Source organism: Pholis gunnellus, assembly GCF_910591455.1.
Source record: "Pholis gunnellus genome assembly, chromosome: 24".
Lineage (NCBI taxonomy): Eukaryota > Metazoa > Chordata > Actinopteri > Perciformes > Pholidae > Pholis > Pholis gunnellus.
In genome coordinates this window covers 3,089,281-3,109,940 of record NC_136551.1, presented here as the reverse complement: position 1 = coordinate 3,109,940, position 20,660 = coordinate 3,089,281, and the positions used below count along the sequence as shown (strand labels likewise).

The window sequence follows — 20,660 nt, the reverse complement described above, 5'->3', positions numbered from 1 at the left end:
CAGCAGCCATCTTAAGACGGCACCTCGGTGCCCGGCCAATTTCTCATTTCACGCTGCAGGGGAAGCCATTTTAAAGATATTAAGAGGAGACGAAACCGGGAGAAATAGGCCCGTTGGAGTCATGTTGAGAAAGTCCCCTTGTTGAAAGTGGTGCGTCTCAATGGAAAGGCCCCCGTTGGAAGACTTGTACACAGAGGAGAAGATCTTCGGGGGCAGAAGTAGCCAGCTAGTCGTTTTTAGTTTTTTTAAAGGAACATACAGAGGAGAGCGATGTTGCGGAAGGAGCTGCTGGATGCACGGAGAGCTTTGAGGAATGCTGAAGGTGTGCGTGGGCCGAGGAGCAAGAAGCAGAGAGGTGAGTGGGAGCCGGCATCAATACAAAATATGTGCTACGATAGCAGCAAGAGAAGGATCACGCCGTGGCAGGGAATGTATCAAACGCATACTCGACTAAGTGGAACAGCTGTAAACGAAATGAAAACAAGGTCATGCACTTGAGGCTGCTGCTTAATTGGAGTCAGTATGTGCGTCTTCTACACCTCGTCCTGCTCTGCAAAGCCCCAGCTGTACGGGGATAATGCTTTAAAGTACATGGCTGCCCGTGAACACTCGAGTTATCGGTTGTTTTCTCTCAAACATTTAAGGAGGAAACCACAGGAATCCCCTTAAAGGCCCCTTCACACGATCGAATGTAAACAAAGGGGTCGTCCCGCCCCCGAAGTCCAGATAACACGATCTGAAACCGGACTCCCCAAACTAATTTACAGGTGTATAAATACATGGACTACCATGAGACTAATGGCTAAATCTGAGAGTTTGCTGATGCTTTTAAAGGTTTGTTTACATTAAAACAGGCCTAGCAAGATGTTTTAGGATTTGCCATAATGTGTATTATATGGTACAAATGTATGTAACTGGGCCGGTACAAATTGGGACTTTTAAATTGAGCAAACTGGTAGTTAAGCTTGCAATTCCGAGGGCTATAAATGAGATATTTAATCGTTTTATATCTGCAAATGTGTTGCAGTTGAACCAACGGTCAACGTCTGCTATAGATGACACACAGCACGGCATTCCTGCTCTCACCATTTCCTACTGACGCAGTCTGTCTTACATCGGCATCCTGGAGCAGAAATACTCTGTAGCTGCTTGATGAGTTCACATTCTCTACATGTTAAGTTGAAGTGGATTAAGCATACATCACAATTAATTAGGTTCTCCGTTCTCATGGGGCAGCTGAGGCAACACGTGAGGGTGAAGCCAGCGCCGTTTCCCCGGTGTTTGGTCTGGCAAAAAAGTGTGTTTGTGTTCCGTCCCGCTGGTGCACAGTCATTCACAGGAACCCTCAGGGATTCGGCGAGGATTAGGTGGTAGGATCGGGTTGCTGTGGGACCGTCAACATTGGCCACATTTGCCTCTGAAGGGTTTTAGGGGGGCAAGTAAAGAAGCGTCAGCTATACGACCCTTTTTTTCTCCTTTGTTCAGACGAAAGGCCGCCAAATGTGGAGTCATAGGACGACAAAAGTCTGCAGGATCTCAACTTCGAATGCGTTCACGAAATGGTTTCTCATGTTCTTCACATATTTCTCCTTTTAATACATCTCTCTCACATACAAAGCAGGTTCAGCCAAGACTTGTTGGTGGATACCACCATGTGGTTTTAAGAACATACTCATGTTGAGCATGGGTTTCAATCAGGAGAGACAAGTGAATCCAGAACACATAACCGTTATCGTTATAAGCAGGTTTTTCTCTGAGGATTCTTCAGCGGAGCGCCTCGCTGTCTCGCAGTTCTTTTCCACACAGAAGACTGGTTACAAAGTGGACGTGCATGATGTGGCAGGTCTGGTGGGATGTGAGAAACAGATTGATCACAGTGTGATGTAACAGCAGCGGGATCTGTTCTCCGTTGCGGAGAGATTCGGCCAGACTTGCATGCTGATAAAGCTGCGTGCCTGGAAGGCATCCATCAAGGCGGCTCCACAGAAAGCAGCCGCTGTCACTAAATCAATGGGTTTCCGTGGAAGTCTGCTTCCTCTATTGTTGTTTTAAGATAATTAAACCACAGCGCGCTCTGAATTTCACCTGTCCAGAATGTCTTTAACGCTCATTCAGTGTAAATTATTCCTCCATCTGTTTTGAGATCGCAGGAGCCACATTGTGCAGCAGCCGTCGGGCGAGCTGCTTCAACAGAGCCGGTTAAATGTGGCTCTTGAAATGAGATGCGTGTGATTTGTTTGCACAGGCATCTCTGACGCGCGTTGGGACGTCAATAATGAGGATTGGCTTCTGTCCAAGTCTGTATACTGCAGGTTGGAGAGGTGCAGAGGATAAATGTGGCCTCCCGGGCCGTCAAACAAAACCAGATTCAGAGTAAGATAAATGACTCGCACCAATAAAATCTAATCATCTTTTCTCAGCGGCTGATGCTTTATGATATTCCAGCCGGAGACTGGTGGAAGCTGAGTCGTCGTGGATTTTAGTGAGCATAGAAAACTCTGCCCCATGAGAGATGTTTCCAAGCAAATGGAGGCTTCACGACCGTATCTGCCCTCTGATTGGGCGACGGTCATGGAATCGCGTGTTATGATGAGCCTATTGATCCGGCATGCCTTTGAACTGTTACTTGGGGGGTGTATCCCATATCATGCATAGAGCACTGGTATTGATTGCTGCACTTTCTGCCGGACCGAATGCCTCTCAATGACGGAGGAGGAGGAGTGCGAGGCGGGCGAGGGCGGATAGAGGGAGGTTTGTTAAAATGCCAAGTGAAAATCCACTGCATCTATGTTTGTGTTCAGTGAACAAGAAATCTAGATAGGAATGCCTTTAATTAAGATACAAATAAATAAAATACACCATATACAGCTGGGTGATTATCGGAAGTGGAAAAAGGGATAATGACCAGAATTCAAATCATTCACGGAGCAACTCGTGATTCATGGCAGGAGTAAATCTCCTCTATTGATTCTGTGTTTACAAGGCCATAAACGGCGACGTGCCTCACTTTAACGACGCTGAAAAGCACATTGTTCAGCGGAGCAGGTCGGGGAAAGAAGGGCTTGTCCTGAAATGTGGACATGGACTCGGGGTGGCTAGTTAAGAGATCTGGGTCTGCCCTGGAATTATTTTTAGATTGGTTTGATGGAGGTGGTGTGGGGAGCACAGATGTGTCTGGAAGAACAATTAACGGGTGTCAGAGTGTGTTTGAGAGACGAGGGGCTTGAGGGACGGCGGGAGGCGGTTCATGTTCTCGTCACGTTTTTCTCCACAAAGCAGACATCCTGAAGGAGAAATAGTATATCAATAAGGGTTTATTAAGGCATACAGTATATCTTGGCTTTGTTGTTGGTTAGACAAAAAGATGTTGCAATGGGCCGTGGAAAATAAGCATTCTGCTTTATTTTATTCATCATTTAATAGACTACACGATTAATCCACAGTGGAAATGATAATTGTTTTGAGGCTGTGGCTGCTGCTTGCTCCTGGAATAAGTAACATCCATCATGCTGTAATCCAGAAGGGGAACGCGTTTGCTCTAAATAGCCTTCGGCGGCTTGAGGCGGGGGGGTAACCTTCACCCTATCGCTGGTTAAAGCTAACAGACATGGACGATAGATACATAATTGATAGCTTGTGGGTTTTGCGGGGAGGAAAACAAAGAATATAGGAGAATAGACTGAGAGGTAAGGAGTTGTTTTTGTTTGTGAGGAAATAGAGATAAATTTCACCATCTAGACATTTCATCCTCTCTATCCTGTCATCTATGCCTCTTCCTCCTCCGCTCTGCCTCCTCCCCCGTGGATCTCTTCCCCACCAACCTCGTCTCTAGCTCTCGCCTCTCCATCTCTTCCCTTTGTCCACGTCTCTTTCTTCTCTTTCTTTTGCCTCAATCTGTCTCTTCTGTCGCTCGCATCTTTCCCTCCTGCCGCTCAAAAAAAAAAACATGCTCTGTTGAAGCCAGTTGTCTTCCCACCTCCTCCTCCTCCTCCTCCTCTTCCTCTTATTCACCACTCTCATCACCGCAATCAAGAACAGCACACCCCTTATGCTCAGACTTCCAACCCCCACCTCCTCTTGCACTGAGCGTGCTCTCGATCGAGGCAGAGGGCGGGGGGGGGGGGGGTTGGACGGTTGGACAAACCAGCTGAGAATTGCCTCTCTAACGGCAGCGTCTACGTCACAGAGAGACGCTGTTCACATCAGCGGATACACGCTCCGACACAAAGACACCTGTCTCCGGCTGATTTGCATCTTGTCTCTCTTTCTTCCCCGTCTTGCTGCCGGGCTGGAGAGTAAACACACCCACGCACAAAAAGGCGGCTCAATCCCGTTTTTTTTTTTTAGTCTTTTTTTTATTTCATTATTTATTTTGTGATGATGCCACACCCTGGGCTTATTCGGTTTGTGGGGATGTTTCTGTGAGCTCATGCCACAGGTAATCTCGCACGCTTGACGGGACGCACCACTTGAAGAGATGAAGAAAATCTGGTCCAAGAAGAGATTTCAGGTGAGTTTGCTCCTTTTTTATGAAAAAAAAAAGAAATGCATTTAATGATTGTGATGAAAAGCTATATCCAGGTTGTTTTATATACATATTGGGATGTCATGCCACACCCTTTACCTGATAATAAGACACAAATGTGCTGATTCGTAAGAGATAACGTTGGTAAAAGAAACATTTTAGGAATATTTTTTGGGGAGTGTATTGTTTACAACCGAGCACCACTGGGGGGAAAAAGCCAAAAGAGTGAAAGTATGGATCTCCTGTTTTCCCCTTTCGTTGTCTGTTATCTGTCAAACTAAATTGAGGGCAAATCAGGACAACGTGACAAAGAAGGTCAGCTCAGGAAATCTCCGGTTGCCAGGTAGAAAAATGAATCGAAGTGCATGAAAATCATCTCTTAAGACCGTCACACTGACAAGGAAAGAAAAGCTCAACAATCCACTTCTGCCGTACCCCTTTCTGTGCTGTGAAATATGCATCCCGCCTTGGAAGTCGTGGCAGTTTTGTTGTATGAATAAGTAATCGTTAGAACAGGTTTTCCCAAATTGGTAGCAGATGAGAAGTGTGTCAGTAGGCTACACCGCACGGAGACATGAGAACCAGGGCAGCCAGTCAGAAAGGCTACGAAGTGAGCAAAGCTCAGGATGAAGCTGAGCTCTGATGGCGCTTTGCCTCACCTCAACTCTGCATCAGTATCAAACCCTTGAGACTTGTTAATTCGCTTCCAGCAGCGGATCTGTGAGAATAATGCTGGTAGGATTTGGATTATACCCAGTGAATATTTTTGAAGTATTTGCCAAACGCAGCCTTTTCAAACGGATGCAGTTTGCGGCTGGCTTTTGCTGATATAATTGCCTTGAGGCCATAACAATGGAGATCACGACAACAATGGCAGCTTCTAGTGGAGTCAAACAGCAGTTACCACCAGGCAACAGTTAATCAAATTGCCTGACACTCCAAAAAAAAAAAAAGAAGAAGATGAACCAATGGTTGAGTGCGCAGCAAACGTGGGGGGAAATGAGTGTGAAATGAGTCATTTCATTTCGCGCTTTTGCTACTTTCGCTTTCCATCTGCTGCGAAGCAGTGAGTCACTCTGAGGAGCTCTGCTCCGAGCTGATCGACAGGCTGTCCAAGAAGCAGCTCCACCAACTGCTTTATCAGCAGGGACGCTCGCTGGAGAAATGGCCTGGAGAGTTTGTCAGATATTTATCATTTTAGGGATTCATCTGTGACTATAGATGTGGCCGGGGCGAAGATTCAATATTCTCCATTTATCAACTCTCAGCTGAATCTTATCCTGATATGATCATTTCATCCTCTGTGTCTTCAAACGAAATGAGATAAAAAAACTAAGAATGACTGATGCCGACAAGACCAAATGAATAAGCAGAATAAGACATTTTTCTTAGCTTTTCTTTGTCTTTTCTCATAATAAACCAAATGCATTTTTGGACTGTCGGTCAGACAAAACTAGACATTTGAAGACTTTGTGAGGGACATATTTTGGAGAAAGCTCCAAAAACGAGTGGATCTTTTGGTTTGTGGATTATTTTTGTGACGCATCAAGGAATACACTCTAGACGTGTGCACATTTTTTATCACTTTTGGAAAACGTTTCTTCGTCCACATTGGTGATTTCTAAACGGCGACAAATTCTACTACGAATCCAGCATGTTTAAAGTATTCACACCTTCTGCTACTTAGAGTTAAGGGATGTGACAACAACAGTGCTTTTTTGGGCAAAAGGGACCTTTTTGCAGTTTTCACTCTGGTGTTTTGTGTTTGCTGCTGAATAATACATTGTACTTTGTATCTTGTTTCAGAGAACTGGGCATTCCACGAGGACATTTGGCAGATTTACCCATGGTGTGTTGTCAGTATAAGCTTCACACCCAATCGACTCTGTTCCATCGGTTGTTTTCTCTTAGAAATCTGTCGGTTTATGATTTATTTTTAGGACTTTTTTTTTTCCTGTCTTGTGTTTAGCCTTCGACAGCATCTGCTTCACTTTGATTTATTCCTCTAATAACGCTTTCATATATGAAAGTTGCTGTTGTAGAACCTGTAAATTGCTTTATTGTATTTATATGTTTTTTACTGCTTACAACGAGAGTGGGTTTTATTGTTGTACATCCACCCCCACAAAGCAATATTTTTGTAATCACGCTGTTGCCTCTCTGCATAAAATGCTCGAGTGAATAATATGTGGCCTCGATGATTTATGTTATAATATTTGTTCAGCCCGCGATCAAGCCAAACCAGAGGCTCGCTGTACTCCCCTCCAAATCATATTTACATTTCAATACAATCCATACAAAGTGACATATATATATATATATTTATATTCCCTCATAATTACACAGCTGACTCGATTCCCCGCGCCCGCTGTGCAAGCTATTCGACACAGACGGGTGGATCTACATACCCACTCCCAGGAAGTAGCGCTCGTGTAATGAGTCGATGGTGATTTTGTTCCTACTACTCTGGCTCTCTCGTCATTAGTTTCGGAGCTTCTGGAATGATCTAATCAGGATCTAAACTCGGGGTTGTGAGGCGCGATGAGGCGCAACCTATGTTGTGGTTGTCGTCGTCGTTCCTCCTTCGCCGGCTCTCTAAACCAGCAGACGTATCTGTCAGCCACGCGGCGGATTTTTTTTTAGACTCTAATGGGTACGAAGAGGATTGGCCGTGTGGGTGAGAGAGATGCTGGTTTCCATAGTAACGGTGCTCTCCCGTCTGCCCTCTCTTGCTGCCACTATGGAAGTGAAGTTTTCCGCTCCTGCCGAAAGCAAAGCTATGGTAAACCTGCCTGTCTTGATTCCTCTTTCTCTCTCTTTCTCTCTTCTTCTTCTTCCCATCCGTCCCTGTTTGACTTCATCCGTTCACCCCGCTGACGTGACGTGATCCCGGCCACAGAGATGTGGTTTTGCTGTGACCCTGTACTGTCTCTGTGCTTTCTGTTTCTCTCCGTCCACTTCCCATCATTGTGTTTCCTTCCCTCGAGAGATCAGAGCTCCGTAATATTTCATTTTTTTGTTCCTTATGTAATCGAGACCACGATCAAATGTTGTCCCCGTCCGTCTTTTGTTACATTTTTGTGATTTCAGTTGCTGTGACTATCTCCCATTTATTGTCATTTTCTCCACTGCTGGACAGTAACATCACTTCATGTCGTTTCACTCATACGGTTCCTTTGAAAAGGTGACACAGTAATCATCTCATAATTATGCCACCGAGACAAATCTTTAGTTTGGTTTGGAGTCATTTTCCTAATATTTTGTGCTATATTTAGGCTTTAAATTGTAAATCTGCTTTGGTTGAGAGGTACTGTGTTTTAGAAGGGTGCTAGCAATGATTTCAGCAGTTGACATATTTATAGAAACCATAGAAATAAGAGGAACAAAGCGTAACGAATGAAACTTAGCTCAGCCTGCTGTTTTCTTACCAAAGTCAAATGGCTCCAGACCCGAGGAGAGAGCGTCCATACATACCCTTCCCTCCATGCATCAGCCATGTGTTTTTGTGAGCCCACAGCTGGCTTCATGTCACGCTCCGGCTTCAGCCCATTTTATGTCCCTCTGGGGGCCCTCCACGGCTCCTTTCCTCTGTGCCGCTAAGCCAACGTGAAATGTCATTGTCACCGAGACTCCGTCGTTGTTTTCAGCCTCCTCTTCTCCTCCACCTCAGTTTCTCTTTCCTGAATTTCCACCTTCTTCCTCCTTCTTAACTCACCATTGTGCTCTACGTCTCGCTGTTTCAGACTCTGAGAACACAGAGGATGAGACCACAGAACCCCAGATGGAAACCAAAGAAGGGCCCGGGAGGCACCAAGACAAGGCTGGACGGAGAGGACCTTCAGGTATTTCATCTAAAGCACGCAAGACTTGCAGAAAAGATGCGGCATGCACATATTCAGTAGCTCCTCAAACCTTATTTATAGTCAATATGATTCAACATCGCTGCCAAATACACACTTCTACAAAATTGTGATTCAATGCGGTTTGATAGATTTCACAGAGGGTGGTTATCAGCTTGGCCCCGAAACATGCGTTGGATAAAATCCGATATGGCAGAATGCATGAACCCCTCTTGGTGTGATGCAACAGCGTGACACACTGCCCCAGTTTCAGCAGGGAACCTGTCTTCAGGTCTGGATCTCACCGCGAGGCTCCACAGGGGACACGCAGCGTAGATGGAAAAAATTATTTTACTATTTTGTGTACATTTAGTTTGCGTAGAGCTGCGATAGAGCTACTTGTATGAGTCAAAGCGGAAAACATTTGCTTCTTCAAGCTTTTTTTCTGCCGTCAGAAGCAAAGTCATGATGCGTCTTGTTTAAAAATGGAGGAGCCATTGTTTAGCGCGGTGTCCCATCAACCCTTTTGTTCTAATATGACACTTAGGCCAAATCTGATTAAGCCTAAAGACCTCATTTCATCTTCTACAAGAAAGGGGCCAACTATTGATTCACTTCCTCGTGATCTCTTAATGCAATTGTCTAAAAATGCAAATGTCAAAAACGATTGAAATGGAAGACGTTCCCTAATGAGCCTGTTCCTGTCAGTGTTGAAAGAGTCTTTACTCATTTGCTGAAGTGGCGTTGGGGGGGGGGGGGGGGGGGGGGCTGGCGTCCCAGAACCTGCGTGGCCCCCACTGCTCGCTGCCAGCCAGGCGACAGGACGTCTGAATATAGATCAGAAATATTGACACCCTTCTCCTCCACCGGGGAGACATTATATATTCTTCTCTCGGTGTTTGCACTTTCTAAGCGCTCGTGTCGGCGGGCTGACTGCGCCCTCATCCCGTCCCTCCAGAGACGAGCAACAAAAAAACGGAAAAATAGGAAGAGAATATCAAATGAGGGAGGGATGAGGTGATGCATCATTTGCTATCTTCTATTGGAACTGATTCTGGCCGCCTCAGCTGTATACAAGAACCAGAAAGCCTTGTTCAACGTTTCTGCAGGAGATTCAGTTTCGTGTCCAGAAGGACCGCGTTTAGAATCCAGCGGGCAAACGAGACGAGATTGTTTGTGAACATGATGTATCCATTCGTGTCCAAACACGGCGCTAAAAGCTTGTTCTGCCTTCCAAGTAGAAATGAAAGCTTCTGCAGGGAAAAGAAAACCGGATTTTGAAGCTCAATATGTCAAAGGCCTTGAAGTGTGTCATATATTCCTCAGCGGCCTCTCTGAACGATTCTTTTTATTTAGTTTTTTTTGCTTTAAGAGGCGCTGATATAGTTCGTCGATTGTGCCGCTGAGTCATTATTTGTATTTGCAGTCTGTCGTTTTACATCCCCGACACCATCAAGGCTTAACAGAAGATGCTGACCGCTCTTTCTTATTCGCTGCCGAAGCATTTCTGTCTCCTTTGCTCATCACTAAAATGTCAATCATTACCTGATTTGCGACGGGGGGAGGATCTCTTTAAGTGGTGCACGCTCTGTTCGGTTTCATTTCCTGTTTTCTAGCAATCAATAGAGTCTTGATCCATCCTGCCCTCTTTATGCTTAGTGCATGTTCCTGCACTCCGCTTTACGTCAGTATCATTTCCTACCAGCTCAGGGTTCTTGCTCTTTGTATTGCTGAATCGTTCAGTTAATTAATTACATTCTTTTTGGGATATAGTATGCTAATAATACAGACAATTGGCCCCCTTCTTGTCCATGCTTTCTTATACATTTTGGTCCTTTCTCTCTCTCTCGCTCTTCTCCCTCCAGGTGAGGGAGGCGGGATGATGGACTATAACCCAGACCCTTCAGATCGCAGGGCCACCCTCCCTGGTGCCTATGACCCCGTGGTGGAGCGAGAGCTCCGCGCTCTGGGCTCCCGCCCTCCGGGCCTCCACTTGGACCCCACAAACCCTGCCAGGCAAGCCCTCGGTGGGGCTCCCGCCGAGGGGGCCCCCCCTGTCCGTCACCTGGGTGTGGAACCGCTGATCCGGGCGTCTCACGCTAACCTGGCACGGCCTGTTCAGGGCTCGGAGGAAAGTGTTTCTGTCGGCAGCGACTACTATGGGAGCATGTTCAGCCTCTACAGAGGGAGGACATTTTCTATGCCGTTATAGCACATGGCATTTCATTTTTAGGATTCCACTAAAAAAACAAAAAAGACTGGCCACAAACCCCCAAATCGCAAAGAAAACTGACACATAAGACAAGACATTGCACCCTACATAGACCCAACTCGCAAAAATGTACTCCATATGTAATAAGTTACACGAGTGACTCTTTTTTTTACTCTTATTTCATATATTCAAGCTTTTTTTCATACAGCTTTGTTACTTCCCATTTTTATTTTGATGTCACACTTTCCTTCGACTCTGATTTGTATTGCTGTGAGAGTGGTTTGTTTTCTACCTAACGATGATTACAGGTCTTAAAAAAATATCATTGTTAATATTTCTTAAAGCCATTAGAGAGGACACGACGGTACAATCTGCTAATATGTATTATTCAGCACTTCTGAAAACTGTGATTACTCTTTTTACCCACTGCATGTTTTGTAGAGCGGCCCCTCACTTTTGGATTAACGCCATATCTTTATAGGTTTGCTGTGGCATGCATGGGTTGCTGGCTTTGATCCGAGCTAATAATAGCATGAATGTTCTCGCAAATTAATGATCACGTGATTCACAGGTTCTTTTTGGGCATGTTTTTGTATTCAAAGTTAAAGCGGCAAGCTTTTTTTTCATGTCCTGAATCTGCAATTCTGCTGCTGCAACATGGCCGACAATTTCCAATTCTTACTGTCTTATGGTGTCTTCCACTTCACCACCGTTAGGTTAAGTTCTGAGGAACGTTTGAAATCGTACATGTAGGCGACATTGTCTTATTTTTATTCCTTTCTCTGCCAATTCATTTTACACTGTCAGAGCACAGACAAAACACAAGGAACTCACTGGCGAATATAAAAACATAAGACAAAATGACACAAATGGACGTTCATCTGCTTCTTTATTACTCTCCCAACGCCTCCGGCAGCTGCACCAGAGCTCTAACTCCACACCTCCATTTCCCCTCAATCCTCACCCCTCTAGGGCTCAAACCGCTGACGAATCACAGGGGCTCTCCTCCCGTGTCCCCCTGTCTTCTCCCCAGCCACCTCCCAGTACGCACAAAAACGGCATCACTACCCCAGAGCGAGACCCGGATAAAACCAAAGCTTCAGATCCCCAGTCTTCTAAGACAGAGCAGGCGTCAAGTGTCAACAGTGTTATCATGACGCCCAAACTGGCTCGTGCAGGGCCCAAGATCTTTGACAAGGTCCTTGCTTTTGAGGAACGAAGGGCCAGCGTTGATCTGCCGGGAGGAGTCGGATCTGTTTCGGGTTCTAGATTAGCACGAGCGGCTTCCTCCGACTCGGACGACGGCGGAAAGAAGACAGGAGGCCCTGGCAAGGCGGACGACCGAATCCTGCAGAAGCGAGCGGCGTTCAAGCAACGAGCCTCTTCTTTAGAGGACAAGACGAGCTACTCCCAGAAGGTCCAGAGCTACCAGAGCAAGTTTGCCGAAGAGCTCCAGAGGATCAAGAAACTCGTGGGGAAGCCAAGCTTGAAGAAGGCTTATTCCACCGAGCAGCTGTCGCAGAAAGAGAGGCTCACCACGGGGAAGCTAGAGCCCATTCCTCCCCAAGTGGTTAAAAAGTTGGAGGCGAGGGAGCGAGCCCTGGAGGCCGGGAAGGCCGGGGACGGCAGATTGCAGACGTCTCCACAGGCGAGCGACAAAGGCCCGGGGAACCAAAGCAACAGCCCTGAAAAGAGTAAGATGACACGGCCAGATTCACGGGGGATGCCGGCGGAGGGCTCCTCACGCGGAAGCGCGGGGAAAAAAATCTCTGTTACCATGGAGACGGCACCAGTTCACCAGTTACCAGGGCAACCATTGCCAACAGCCACAAGAAAAAGCCTCAACAGGTTTGGATTTCTTTTTATTATTTTAAATCACGTTTCTTGTCTATTTGTCTTTCTAAGATTAGATATTTGTCAACAAGTCTGGACAGATTATATTAATCAATTTACACGACTCAAAATCTAATACTCATACTTGTCAATGTTACAGTTTTCTCGTCTTTGCACACAGGGAAACTCTACAAAACTCTGACAAAGACACACTGGTTACCACGTCGCAGAAATCCTCGTCTCCCGTCAGAGATTTGAGAACGGATTCAAAGAGGGAGACCCGGACGGACAGCAAAGCAGACCACAGAGCACCGAGCCCGAACGAGAAGAGAGCCTCCCCACTCACCTTGAGGGAACCGGGGTCCCAGTACCCGCCCAAGCCCCCCCGGCTCGCCCCGTCACCCACTCCCTCCATCAGCCCTCTCGTGAAGAGGAGGAAGGCGGAGGCGGGGCGGACGTCCCCGGCCACGAGAGTGAACATCCCCACTATCCTGCTGGAGGACGAACCCATGGAGACGGACTGTGTTGCAGACGGGAGCAACGCGAGAAGCAAGACCAGAAGGAAAGAGGGGACAGCTCGCCAGAAAGGGCGTTCTGTTCAACCCGGGTCTCCAGAGGAAGGTACGAGGACATATTGCGTGAGGATTATTGATAAGCGTCTAAATTAAGTCGACACAAGCAGCAGCAGCCACCACAGATGACTGTTGAAACCAAAGCTTATGAATTGACGTGGTCCCTTTAATGGCCACAAAATCACTGTATTGGTTTCTATATTTGTAAGGGTTATAGAGGAGTATATTTTTGGGGTTTATTTGCCTCGATTGACGGGTCTCTCGGGCAATTTCACACAACAGTGGCTGCTGCTTGCATGAGCGACCTGAACTGCACTGAACCCAGAGAGCCACATTCAAAGCATCCCTTCAGAAATCCACACTGTGGGAGCTTGTATCCATCTTTTTCTAGATTGTGTGAACCCAACATATGAGCCATCGTCCTTTTTTAAGTGTGTGAAGTAGCACTTCAGCTCTATTAGCCTAAGTGAGTGGTTCCTAACCTACTAGATTGATTTGAGGGGTTATGAGGACGTTGCTTCATACTAAACACACATTCAGGATAGTTGGGGTTAGTTTGAGTTGGTGTTAAGTGAACACTCGGAGACAGACAGTGACACATAAACCTGACCTGTTGTTTCCAGGGGCCTCGTCTGATGACTCCGACCTGTCTGCTGACGAGGAGCCAGCTGAGGGCCCGAGGTTTAAGAGGACTCTTGTGGACACCCCGGCATCCAGCGGCTCGGAGGTCACGCTGAAATGCGTCATCACCGGGAGTCCGCCTCCCACAGGTACAACTGACAATATGCTGTATACAGTATTGATTAGTAATTGATTCAAGTCTTTTTCAGTAAAACCAAAGCTAATGAGCTTTATGCATTACTTGTCTTTGTACGGTGGCTTGTGCTTCGTCTGTGGGAGGTTTTTTAGTGCGAGTGTGTTCTTCTCTGCCTCCTCAGTGACGTGGAGGAAGAACGACGTGGAGCTACGGAGCGATGCGTTCCACGTGGTTAAGGCTGACGGGGAGACGCACAGTCTGGCGGTGAAGCAGATGAGGCCGAGCGACGCGGGGTCGTACCGCGTCACGGCCGCCAACGCGGCGGGCAGAGCGTCCTGCAGCGCCGCGCTCTATATCCAATCAGGTGAGGCGAGGGCCAGAGATGGAAGGATGTCCCGACACACACAGGGATGTTTGCTTAAAATGTAAAATGATGTCGGACACGTTTGAGGCGCACGGAGACGACGCTCTCCTTGAAATACATGTTGACGCGCACACACACAAACTCGCTTTAATCCACTGCCAGCCCTCCTCCGCCTGACATTCTCTTACTGACTACAAAGGCCTGCTGGAGCTCAGCATCCCGACCGGGGCTCCGCGCAGCGATAGTTGCCATGGCATCCCATTAATTCTTAAAAGGCACTGAGCCCCCCCCCCCCCCCCATCCCCCCATCCCCTCCTTCGGTGCAGACCTGCCCCGTCACACACAAAGGTCTCCCGAGTCTTCAAGGCAGGCATTCGGCATTCGGAATGAGGTGCAAACAAAATTAATATTCCTCCTGGAAGAGGTTCCTGTTCTAGAGGGGCCTGCGGTGGTGTTTGTGTTAAATCAGCTCATGTAAATGCAACCTGCACTTCCCCGGCTTTGTCAACAAATGTGAGCGTACACTCCGGTGCAGACTCACCAGCAGCACCGGGGCCTGTGTTTCCATATTAGGCCAGCGGAGTCTTAGCTTGCAGGAGTATTTTTAGCCGCCCTCTTGTTCTCTCGGGTAATTGCAGTCTGCTTTATGTCCCTGTGTGAGATTAATCAGGCAGTTTTTTCACGCTACAGAGTTGCCACAATGCGCTGGGAGATTACGTGAGTCCCTTCAGCTGGTTAAGCTGGGAACAGAGTAGATCTTTGGCAGGAAGAGAATGACGGAAGGATGTCAGACCTCAATATGGTGAAAGAGATTATCAGTTCATTTCCCAGCTGTTTATTCATTTAAGAGCGTCGCTGTCCGAAAAAGTTCAAACTTTATACAATATTTAACTTTTCAGATGCTATTGTGTGATCTTCGGGATGTCAGGAATGCTGGAAGCTATTGACATAAACGTGACGGGAGGCAGAGAGAGAATAGAGGATGAGACTGAAGAGGAAGGTTAGTTGACTCGGACTGTGCGGCAGCAGTTGTGTAAGAGTTGGCAGGTCTGTGTAAATACTCCCGGGACTTATCCTCTGGTGCACAGACGCCGCTCAGAGATGTGACTCTAGGTAGGTTATTTTGTCATTTTTTCCCTTTTTAATGCCAGCGTGACGACAATCCATCAGAATACCTTCCTACCGAAGACAAATAATCCGGCGTCTTTGTGTTTTTCGGTTTTATTCTTAATGTTTTATTGCTTTAAGTCAGTTCTTGTATCTTTTATCTGCGCATGTGGACAAACCTGTCTTCCACTTCTTCCACCTGCAGCTTAAAGCAGATGAGCCAGCTTCCTTTCTTTTTGGACTTTTGATTTAGTTCAACAGCAGTACTCCTTGTTTTCTCCTCAAGAGAGGACATGACTTAATTCTCTTCCCCGGATGGATATTATTCATTCTCAGTTGTCACTGTGTTATCTGCTTATGCCAGATGTCTGAGTTTCAGGTTATACAGAGAGAATGAGAAGCGACAAGGCAGAGAGAGAACGAGCGGAGCCGTCTAAAGAGCTTTTATATTTCTCTATCCAGCGGTGAATTCATTCTGACTTTAGTGGAAGCTGCCACGGGTCCAGATAGTGTCTGCTCGGGAACTCCATGGGAATAAGCGAATGATTGGGTCAGGGATTAAGGGATTAATTCATTATCTGTTCAGTTACAGTCACTTCAGAGAGGTCCCTGCGCTCTCTGTGCGTATATGTGGGTGCACATGGCCCACTCATCTCTAACTCTGCACTCTATGTTGCCAACTGCTCATCTTGGCAAAGATCTCCAGAAAAGCAAACAAAGACTGCAAACATCAGAGCCCTGACAGATTGTTCCAATCTAAAGGTCTATCGAGCCGCCCTGTTGCCATGTTAAGCATATTTCAGAGAGATTTGCACTTATTTACACAAATTAAGTAGCGAGCAAATCAGAGTTCATGATTCCATGAACCACAGTAAAGGTGGATTAGATGATGTTTGCTTGAAAGTCTATTATATGTACGTCTCCTGTTCTCGCAGAGTCAACCCACATGCAATGTGGGAAACAAGTCGGGGCCTTGGAAGTCAGAAGTCCAAAGCAGCCAGACGAGGAGGATCTGAGCCCTCAGGAGGAGGCGATGGAGCTCCGGCACTCAACTGCTCCGAGTAAAAGAGTCCACTTCAAAGAAACTCCCTCGTTTCAGGTAGGAGAGCCTCCGATGCAACAGCTAGATGTGTTTTTCAGAGCTGATCTTTAGGGCTGACGATCAACATTAAGGATGCATACGTCCCCCAACATGGTGCTGTCGGGACGGATCTATCTAAGAGGAGGAGGAGGAGGAAGAGGAGGAGGAGGAGGAGGAGGAGGAGGGTTGATAACGATTATAGTCGTAGTCATGACAAGATGTGACTTCTAAAACGTTGGCTTTGATCGTCAGACTGAAACACTTTCATGCAAACTTTCTTTTTCTGTTTTTTATTTTCATTATTTATTTTCATTATCGATCATTCTTTAGATTATTAATTAACAGTTCTCATTGCTTAGGGGGACTCATACGCTTGTTTTGTGCAACCATCAATCCAAACCCAAAGATAATCAATTTACTCATTTCAGGGGGAAAAAAAGCAGAAACTGGTGCAGAAGTTTTTCATAATTGCTTGAAACCCTCAAACCTCTCTATAAAAGTCTCTATAAGTATGTTGTGATTTACCTTTTAAAAGGTGGCGCCATGTGACCAGGAGGTGACTCAGGGTCAAGATGTCGTCATCTCAGCGAACGTGGCAGGAGAGCCCAAACCCATGGTTTACTGGTAAGAAATCTTTATGTCAGACAGACACTCGAAGCTATTATCTCGACCAAGGCCACTTACTGTCACACACACAGGGCCCTCTATTAAACACCCGAGTACAATCGACTGCGACGGCCACTTTATGTTGACCCAGGTTGAAGGACAGAGTCACGGTGAAGACAGCGGGGCGCTTCGCTGTGAGAGAGACCGGCGACGGCACCAGTGAAATGAGAATCAGCTCCGCTCAGAAGTCCGACGCGGGGCTTTACGTCTGCAAGATCATCAACGAGTACGGATCCAAGCAAGCGGAGTGCAGAGTGGAGGTCAAAGGTGAGTAATGAAGAGTTTAATCTGTCTCGTTCAATCGCGTTGTGAGAAATATCGTGTAATATTTCATTGTTTTGTTTTTTTTATCAGCGTCTGCAGCACAAGCGGCACTGAAAATCACCCGGGAGGTAAAAGGTGTGGCGGTGAAGGCCGGAGAGTCGGCCATGTTTGAGTGTCACATGACGGGACCTCCAGACGTCGACGTGGACTGGCTCTCAAATGGGAAGCTGATCCAGCCGGCGCTGCTCAACTGCAAAATGCACTTTGATGGCAAGAGGTGGGTTCATGTCTTCGATGTGTTTTAAGTCTTTTCTGATTTACTTCATTAGTTTTGTTTAATTGCTATTTTCATTTTTTTAAAAGCGGTCTTGTTTTGTCTTACAGGTGCCGTCTGCTGCTTAATTCAGTTCACGAGGATGACAGTGGAACATACACTTGCAAGCTTAGCACTGCCAAAGGTGAACTACAAACACTGGTATTTAAGAGGTTGTGATGCTTCGTCTCTTAGTTAAATAACTCAAAATACATGTCAACAGAATTCAATGAAACATGGGGGAAAGAATCAAGTACAGATCTGGAATCAAAAAAGTTTTCTTGCATTTCTTGGTTCAAAAGAAATCATTTTCCACCATTTAAAAATACCACCAATCTTTCTACAGATTGTTTGAGGCTTACATTTGTGCACGCATGTCAACTGCAGCTTCTTAAATGTAGGATTGTCTACATTTGAATGATGCTAAAAGTAAAATGAGTAAATTATTTATGCTAAAGAGAACGTGTCATTGCATTTACAGAGGAGCTGACCTCGAACGCAAACCTGAGCGTCGCCCCGTCCAAGGAGCCGCTGTTCACCCGTAAGCTGGACATCCTGGAGGTAATCGAAGGTCGCACTGCCCGCTTTGACTGCAAGGTGAGCGGATCCCCTCCTCCTCGAGTCACGTGGATGCATTTCGGTAAGAACCCCCCCGGTGTTGTGTCTGATATTCGATGAACGTGGCGTTCTGTGTGCACGTCAAAGGAAACGCCGTGTCTGATTTCGTTTTTCCCCGCTGATGTTCTTTCAGAGACGAGAGTGGAGGAGAGTGACGACGTTCGCCTCCTTCAAGAGGGGGGTCGCCACTCGCTCGTCATCGCCCGCGTTGGCAGCGACACGGAAGGCTTCTACACAGCAGTCGCGCAAAACATTCATGGAAAGTCTGAATGCACCGCCGAGCTGTACATGCAAGAACCTCGCGCTGCCATCTCTTCTCACATGTATGAGAAGTAACTAGTATTCATTTTGTCATTTTAGGAGAGTGAAGGCGCATGACAAACATCAAATGAACCCATCGGTCTTTCAGTGTACATGCTCTCGTTCCTTCCTTCAGGGCCAAGTTGGAGAAGATGCCGTCGATCCCCGAGGAGCCTGAGGTTCTGGAGAGTGAGGTGGAGAAGAGGACCATGCCGGACTTTGTCAAGCCTCTGGCTGATGTGGACGTGATCGACGGCAAAGAGGTGCTGCTGAAATGCAAAGTGGCGGGCCTGCCCTACCCAACCATCGCCTGGTACCACAACGGCAAGCGCATCGAGAGCAGCGAAGAGCGCAAGATGACCCAGCGTAAGCAAAGAGCCCAAACGACAAGCAAAGCATTTTGGGAATCGAATGACAGTAAATAAGAAAGTTGTGCGTCTGTTCTTCAGACAGGGATGTCCACAGTATGGTCATTCGGAGCGCTTGTCACGCTCACGGGGGCGTCTACAAGGCCGTCGTCGCCAATAAACTGGGCAAAGCGACCTGCTACGCACATCTCTACGTCACAGGTACAGATGGAGGCTTAATGTTTGATGCCGTAGCCGAGAGATGCAATATTTCCCATTTGATACGGATATATATATTTGTGTATTTATTTGGAAACAGATATCGTTCCCGACCCCCCTGATGGTCCTCCAGTGATAGAGGCCATCACAGGGAAAACTATAAGCCTCAGCTGGAAGCGACCAAAGAGGCTCGACTCTTCATTTGGTAGGTTCCTTTTGGTTTCTATCTCGAGAAAGGCTTCAACATTACAGTTCAAATACAATGTACATAAAACACTTGCAGACAAACTATTTATAGTGGATGTTTATTTGCTTTCTTTTAATTCTGAGATTATTTTAAGCCCCTTTGGATGTCTTATATCATCAGCACACATTTGAAAACAAAACTAAATCCTTTTCTCTCTGAATCTTAATTACCTCACTAAGTGTTTGATTGCCATCCAGATTGAGTACCTAAACGCCGTGTGTGTGTGTGTGTGTGTGTGTGTGTGTGTGTGTGTGTGTGTGTGTGTGTGTGTGTGTGTGTGTGTGTGTGTGTGTGTGTGTGTGTGTGTGTGTGTGTGTGTGTGTGTGTGTGTGTGTGTGTGTGCAGATGCCGGCTCCTTGCTGTATGTGGTCCAGCAGCAGCCTCTGGGCTCGATCCAGTGGTCCGTCGTGGCGTCCAACCTGAGGGAGACCAACTACGCCGCCACCTCCCTGTCCAAAGGAGTCCGCTACGCTTTCAGAATCCTGACGTCCACCGGGAAGACGCTGAGCAAACCATCGCCCTCCACCGACCTGGTCCAGCTGCTGGACAGAGGTAACAAAGCCGAGGTAGGCTTTGGATGTGTTTGTATTTTCAAAGAGACGATGTTTAGTTGATATGATATCTGTTACCCTGTTAGGACCCTATTCAAGGAAAGCACCGGTCATTTTGGACAAACCTGACATTGTGTATGTCGTCGAGAACCAACCTGCGAGCATCACCATCACGCTGAACCACGTGCACGCAGTTGTCACCTGGAAAAGGTCAGTTCTCTTGTGGCACAGTGTGAGGTTTAGCAGTAATACCCTAGTCTGCAATATCAAACAGGAAGCTTATTTTAAACAGAAACCAGAGAACAGAAGCGGTCTCTGAGGAGCTGGAGCTCATGCTGGTTTTCATCCCGTTTCTCTTCTCATCAGAGACATCATTTTGTGAACAGGCTTATCGTAACTTCTGCAGATTCCAATTAAAATAGCAGGAGTCTAGATCCAGCGGACCAGGACTGAGGAGCCCCCGCTGTGCAGTGGTTCACTTTAACATTTCACGTTCGAGCACGTGTTCTCCGTGGAGCTCTGGCAAAGCTTTGTTCTCTGCAGGGTGTTTTGGTGCCGAACTGCTGAAGAAGATCCTCGCACACACACGTCACATAACGTTGATGCAATAACTTTGTCTCACCCAGGAGGGGGGTGGTGTTGGTCAACCGACTTGGGATGTATGAGATGAGCATGCCAGACGACGATCAACACACCCTGAAGCTCCAGAGAGTCAGGAGCTCAGACGTCGGTCAGCTTGTGGTCACGGCCAGCAACCAGTTTGGCAGCGACCTCTGCACGGCTCAGCTGGCAATGGCGGGTCAGTTTAGTTGAGGCAGTACACCACATGATAAATTTAGCATTTC

At 46.8% G+C, this 20,660-nt stretch overlaps 1 protein-coding gene across 1 annotated transcript in view; it reads left to right on the top strand.

The window, feature by feature from the left end:
• Nucleotides 1-20,660, top strand: part of LOC306715543 (striated muscle preferentially expressed protein kinase-like) — a 39,308-nt gene that overhangs the window by 6,342 nt on the left and 12,306 nt on the right. The window contains exons 4-22 of the mRNA XM_079185940.1: nucleotides 8,269-8,367; nucleotides 10,230-10,380; nucleotides 11,549-12,424; nucleotides 12,591-13,030; nucleotides 13,605-13,751; nucleotides 13,920-14,102; nucleotides 16,145-16,308; nucleotides 16,826-16,914; nucleotides 17,048-17,223; nucleotides 17,311-17,497; nucleotides 17,605-17,678; nucleotides 18,015-18,173; nucleotides 18,285-18,474; nucleotides 18,588-18,817; nucleotides 18,901-19,020; nucleotides 19,118-19,222; nucleotides 19,610-19,816; nucleotides 19,902-20,025; nucleotides 20,442-20,614. Of these exons, the coding sequence (XP_079042066.1) occupies nucleotides 8,269-8,367; nucleotides 10,230-10,380; nucleotides 11,549-12,424; nucleotides 12,591-13,030; nucleotides 13,605-13,751; nucleotides 13,920-14,102; nucleotides 16,145-16,308; nucleotides 16,826-16,914; nucleotides 17,048-17,223; nucleotides 17,311-17,497; nucleotides 17,605-17,678; nucleotides 18,015-18,173; nucleotides 18,285-18,474; nucleotides 18,588-18,817; nucleotides 18,901-19,020; nucleotides 19,118-19,222; nucleotides 19,610-19,816; nucleotides 19,902-20,025; nucleotides 20,442-20,614 (3,894 nt within the window). The remainder of the gene's footprint in view (nucleotides 1-8,268; nucleotides 8,368-10,229; nucleotides 10,381-11,548; nucleotides 12,425-12,590; nucleotides 13,031-13,604; nucleotides 13,752-13,919; nucleotides 14,103-16,144; nucleotides 16,309-16,825; nucleotides 16,915-17,047; nucleotides 17,224-17,310; nucleotides 17,498-17,604; nucleotides 17,679-18,014; nucleotides 18,174-18,284; nucleotides 18,475-18,587; nucleotides 18,818-18,900; nucleotides 19,021-19,117; nucleotides 19,223-19,609; nucleotides 19,817-19,901; nucleotides 20,026-20,441; nucleotides 20,615-20,660) is intronic.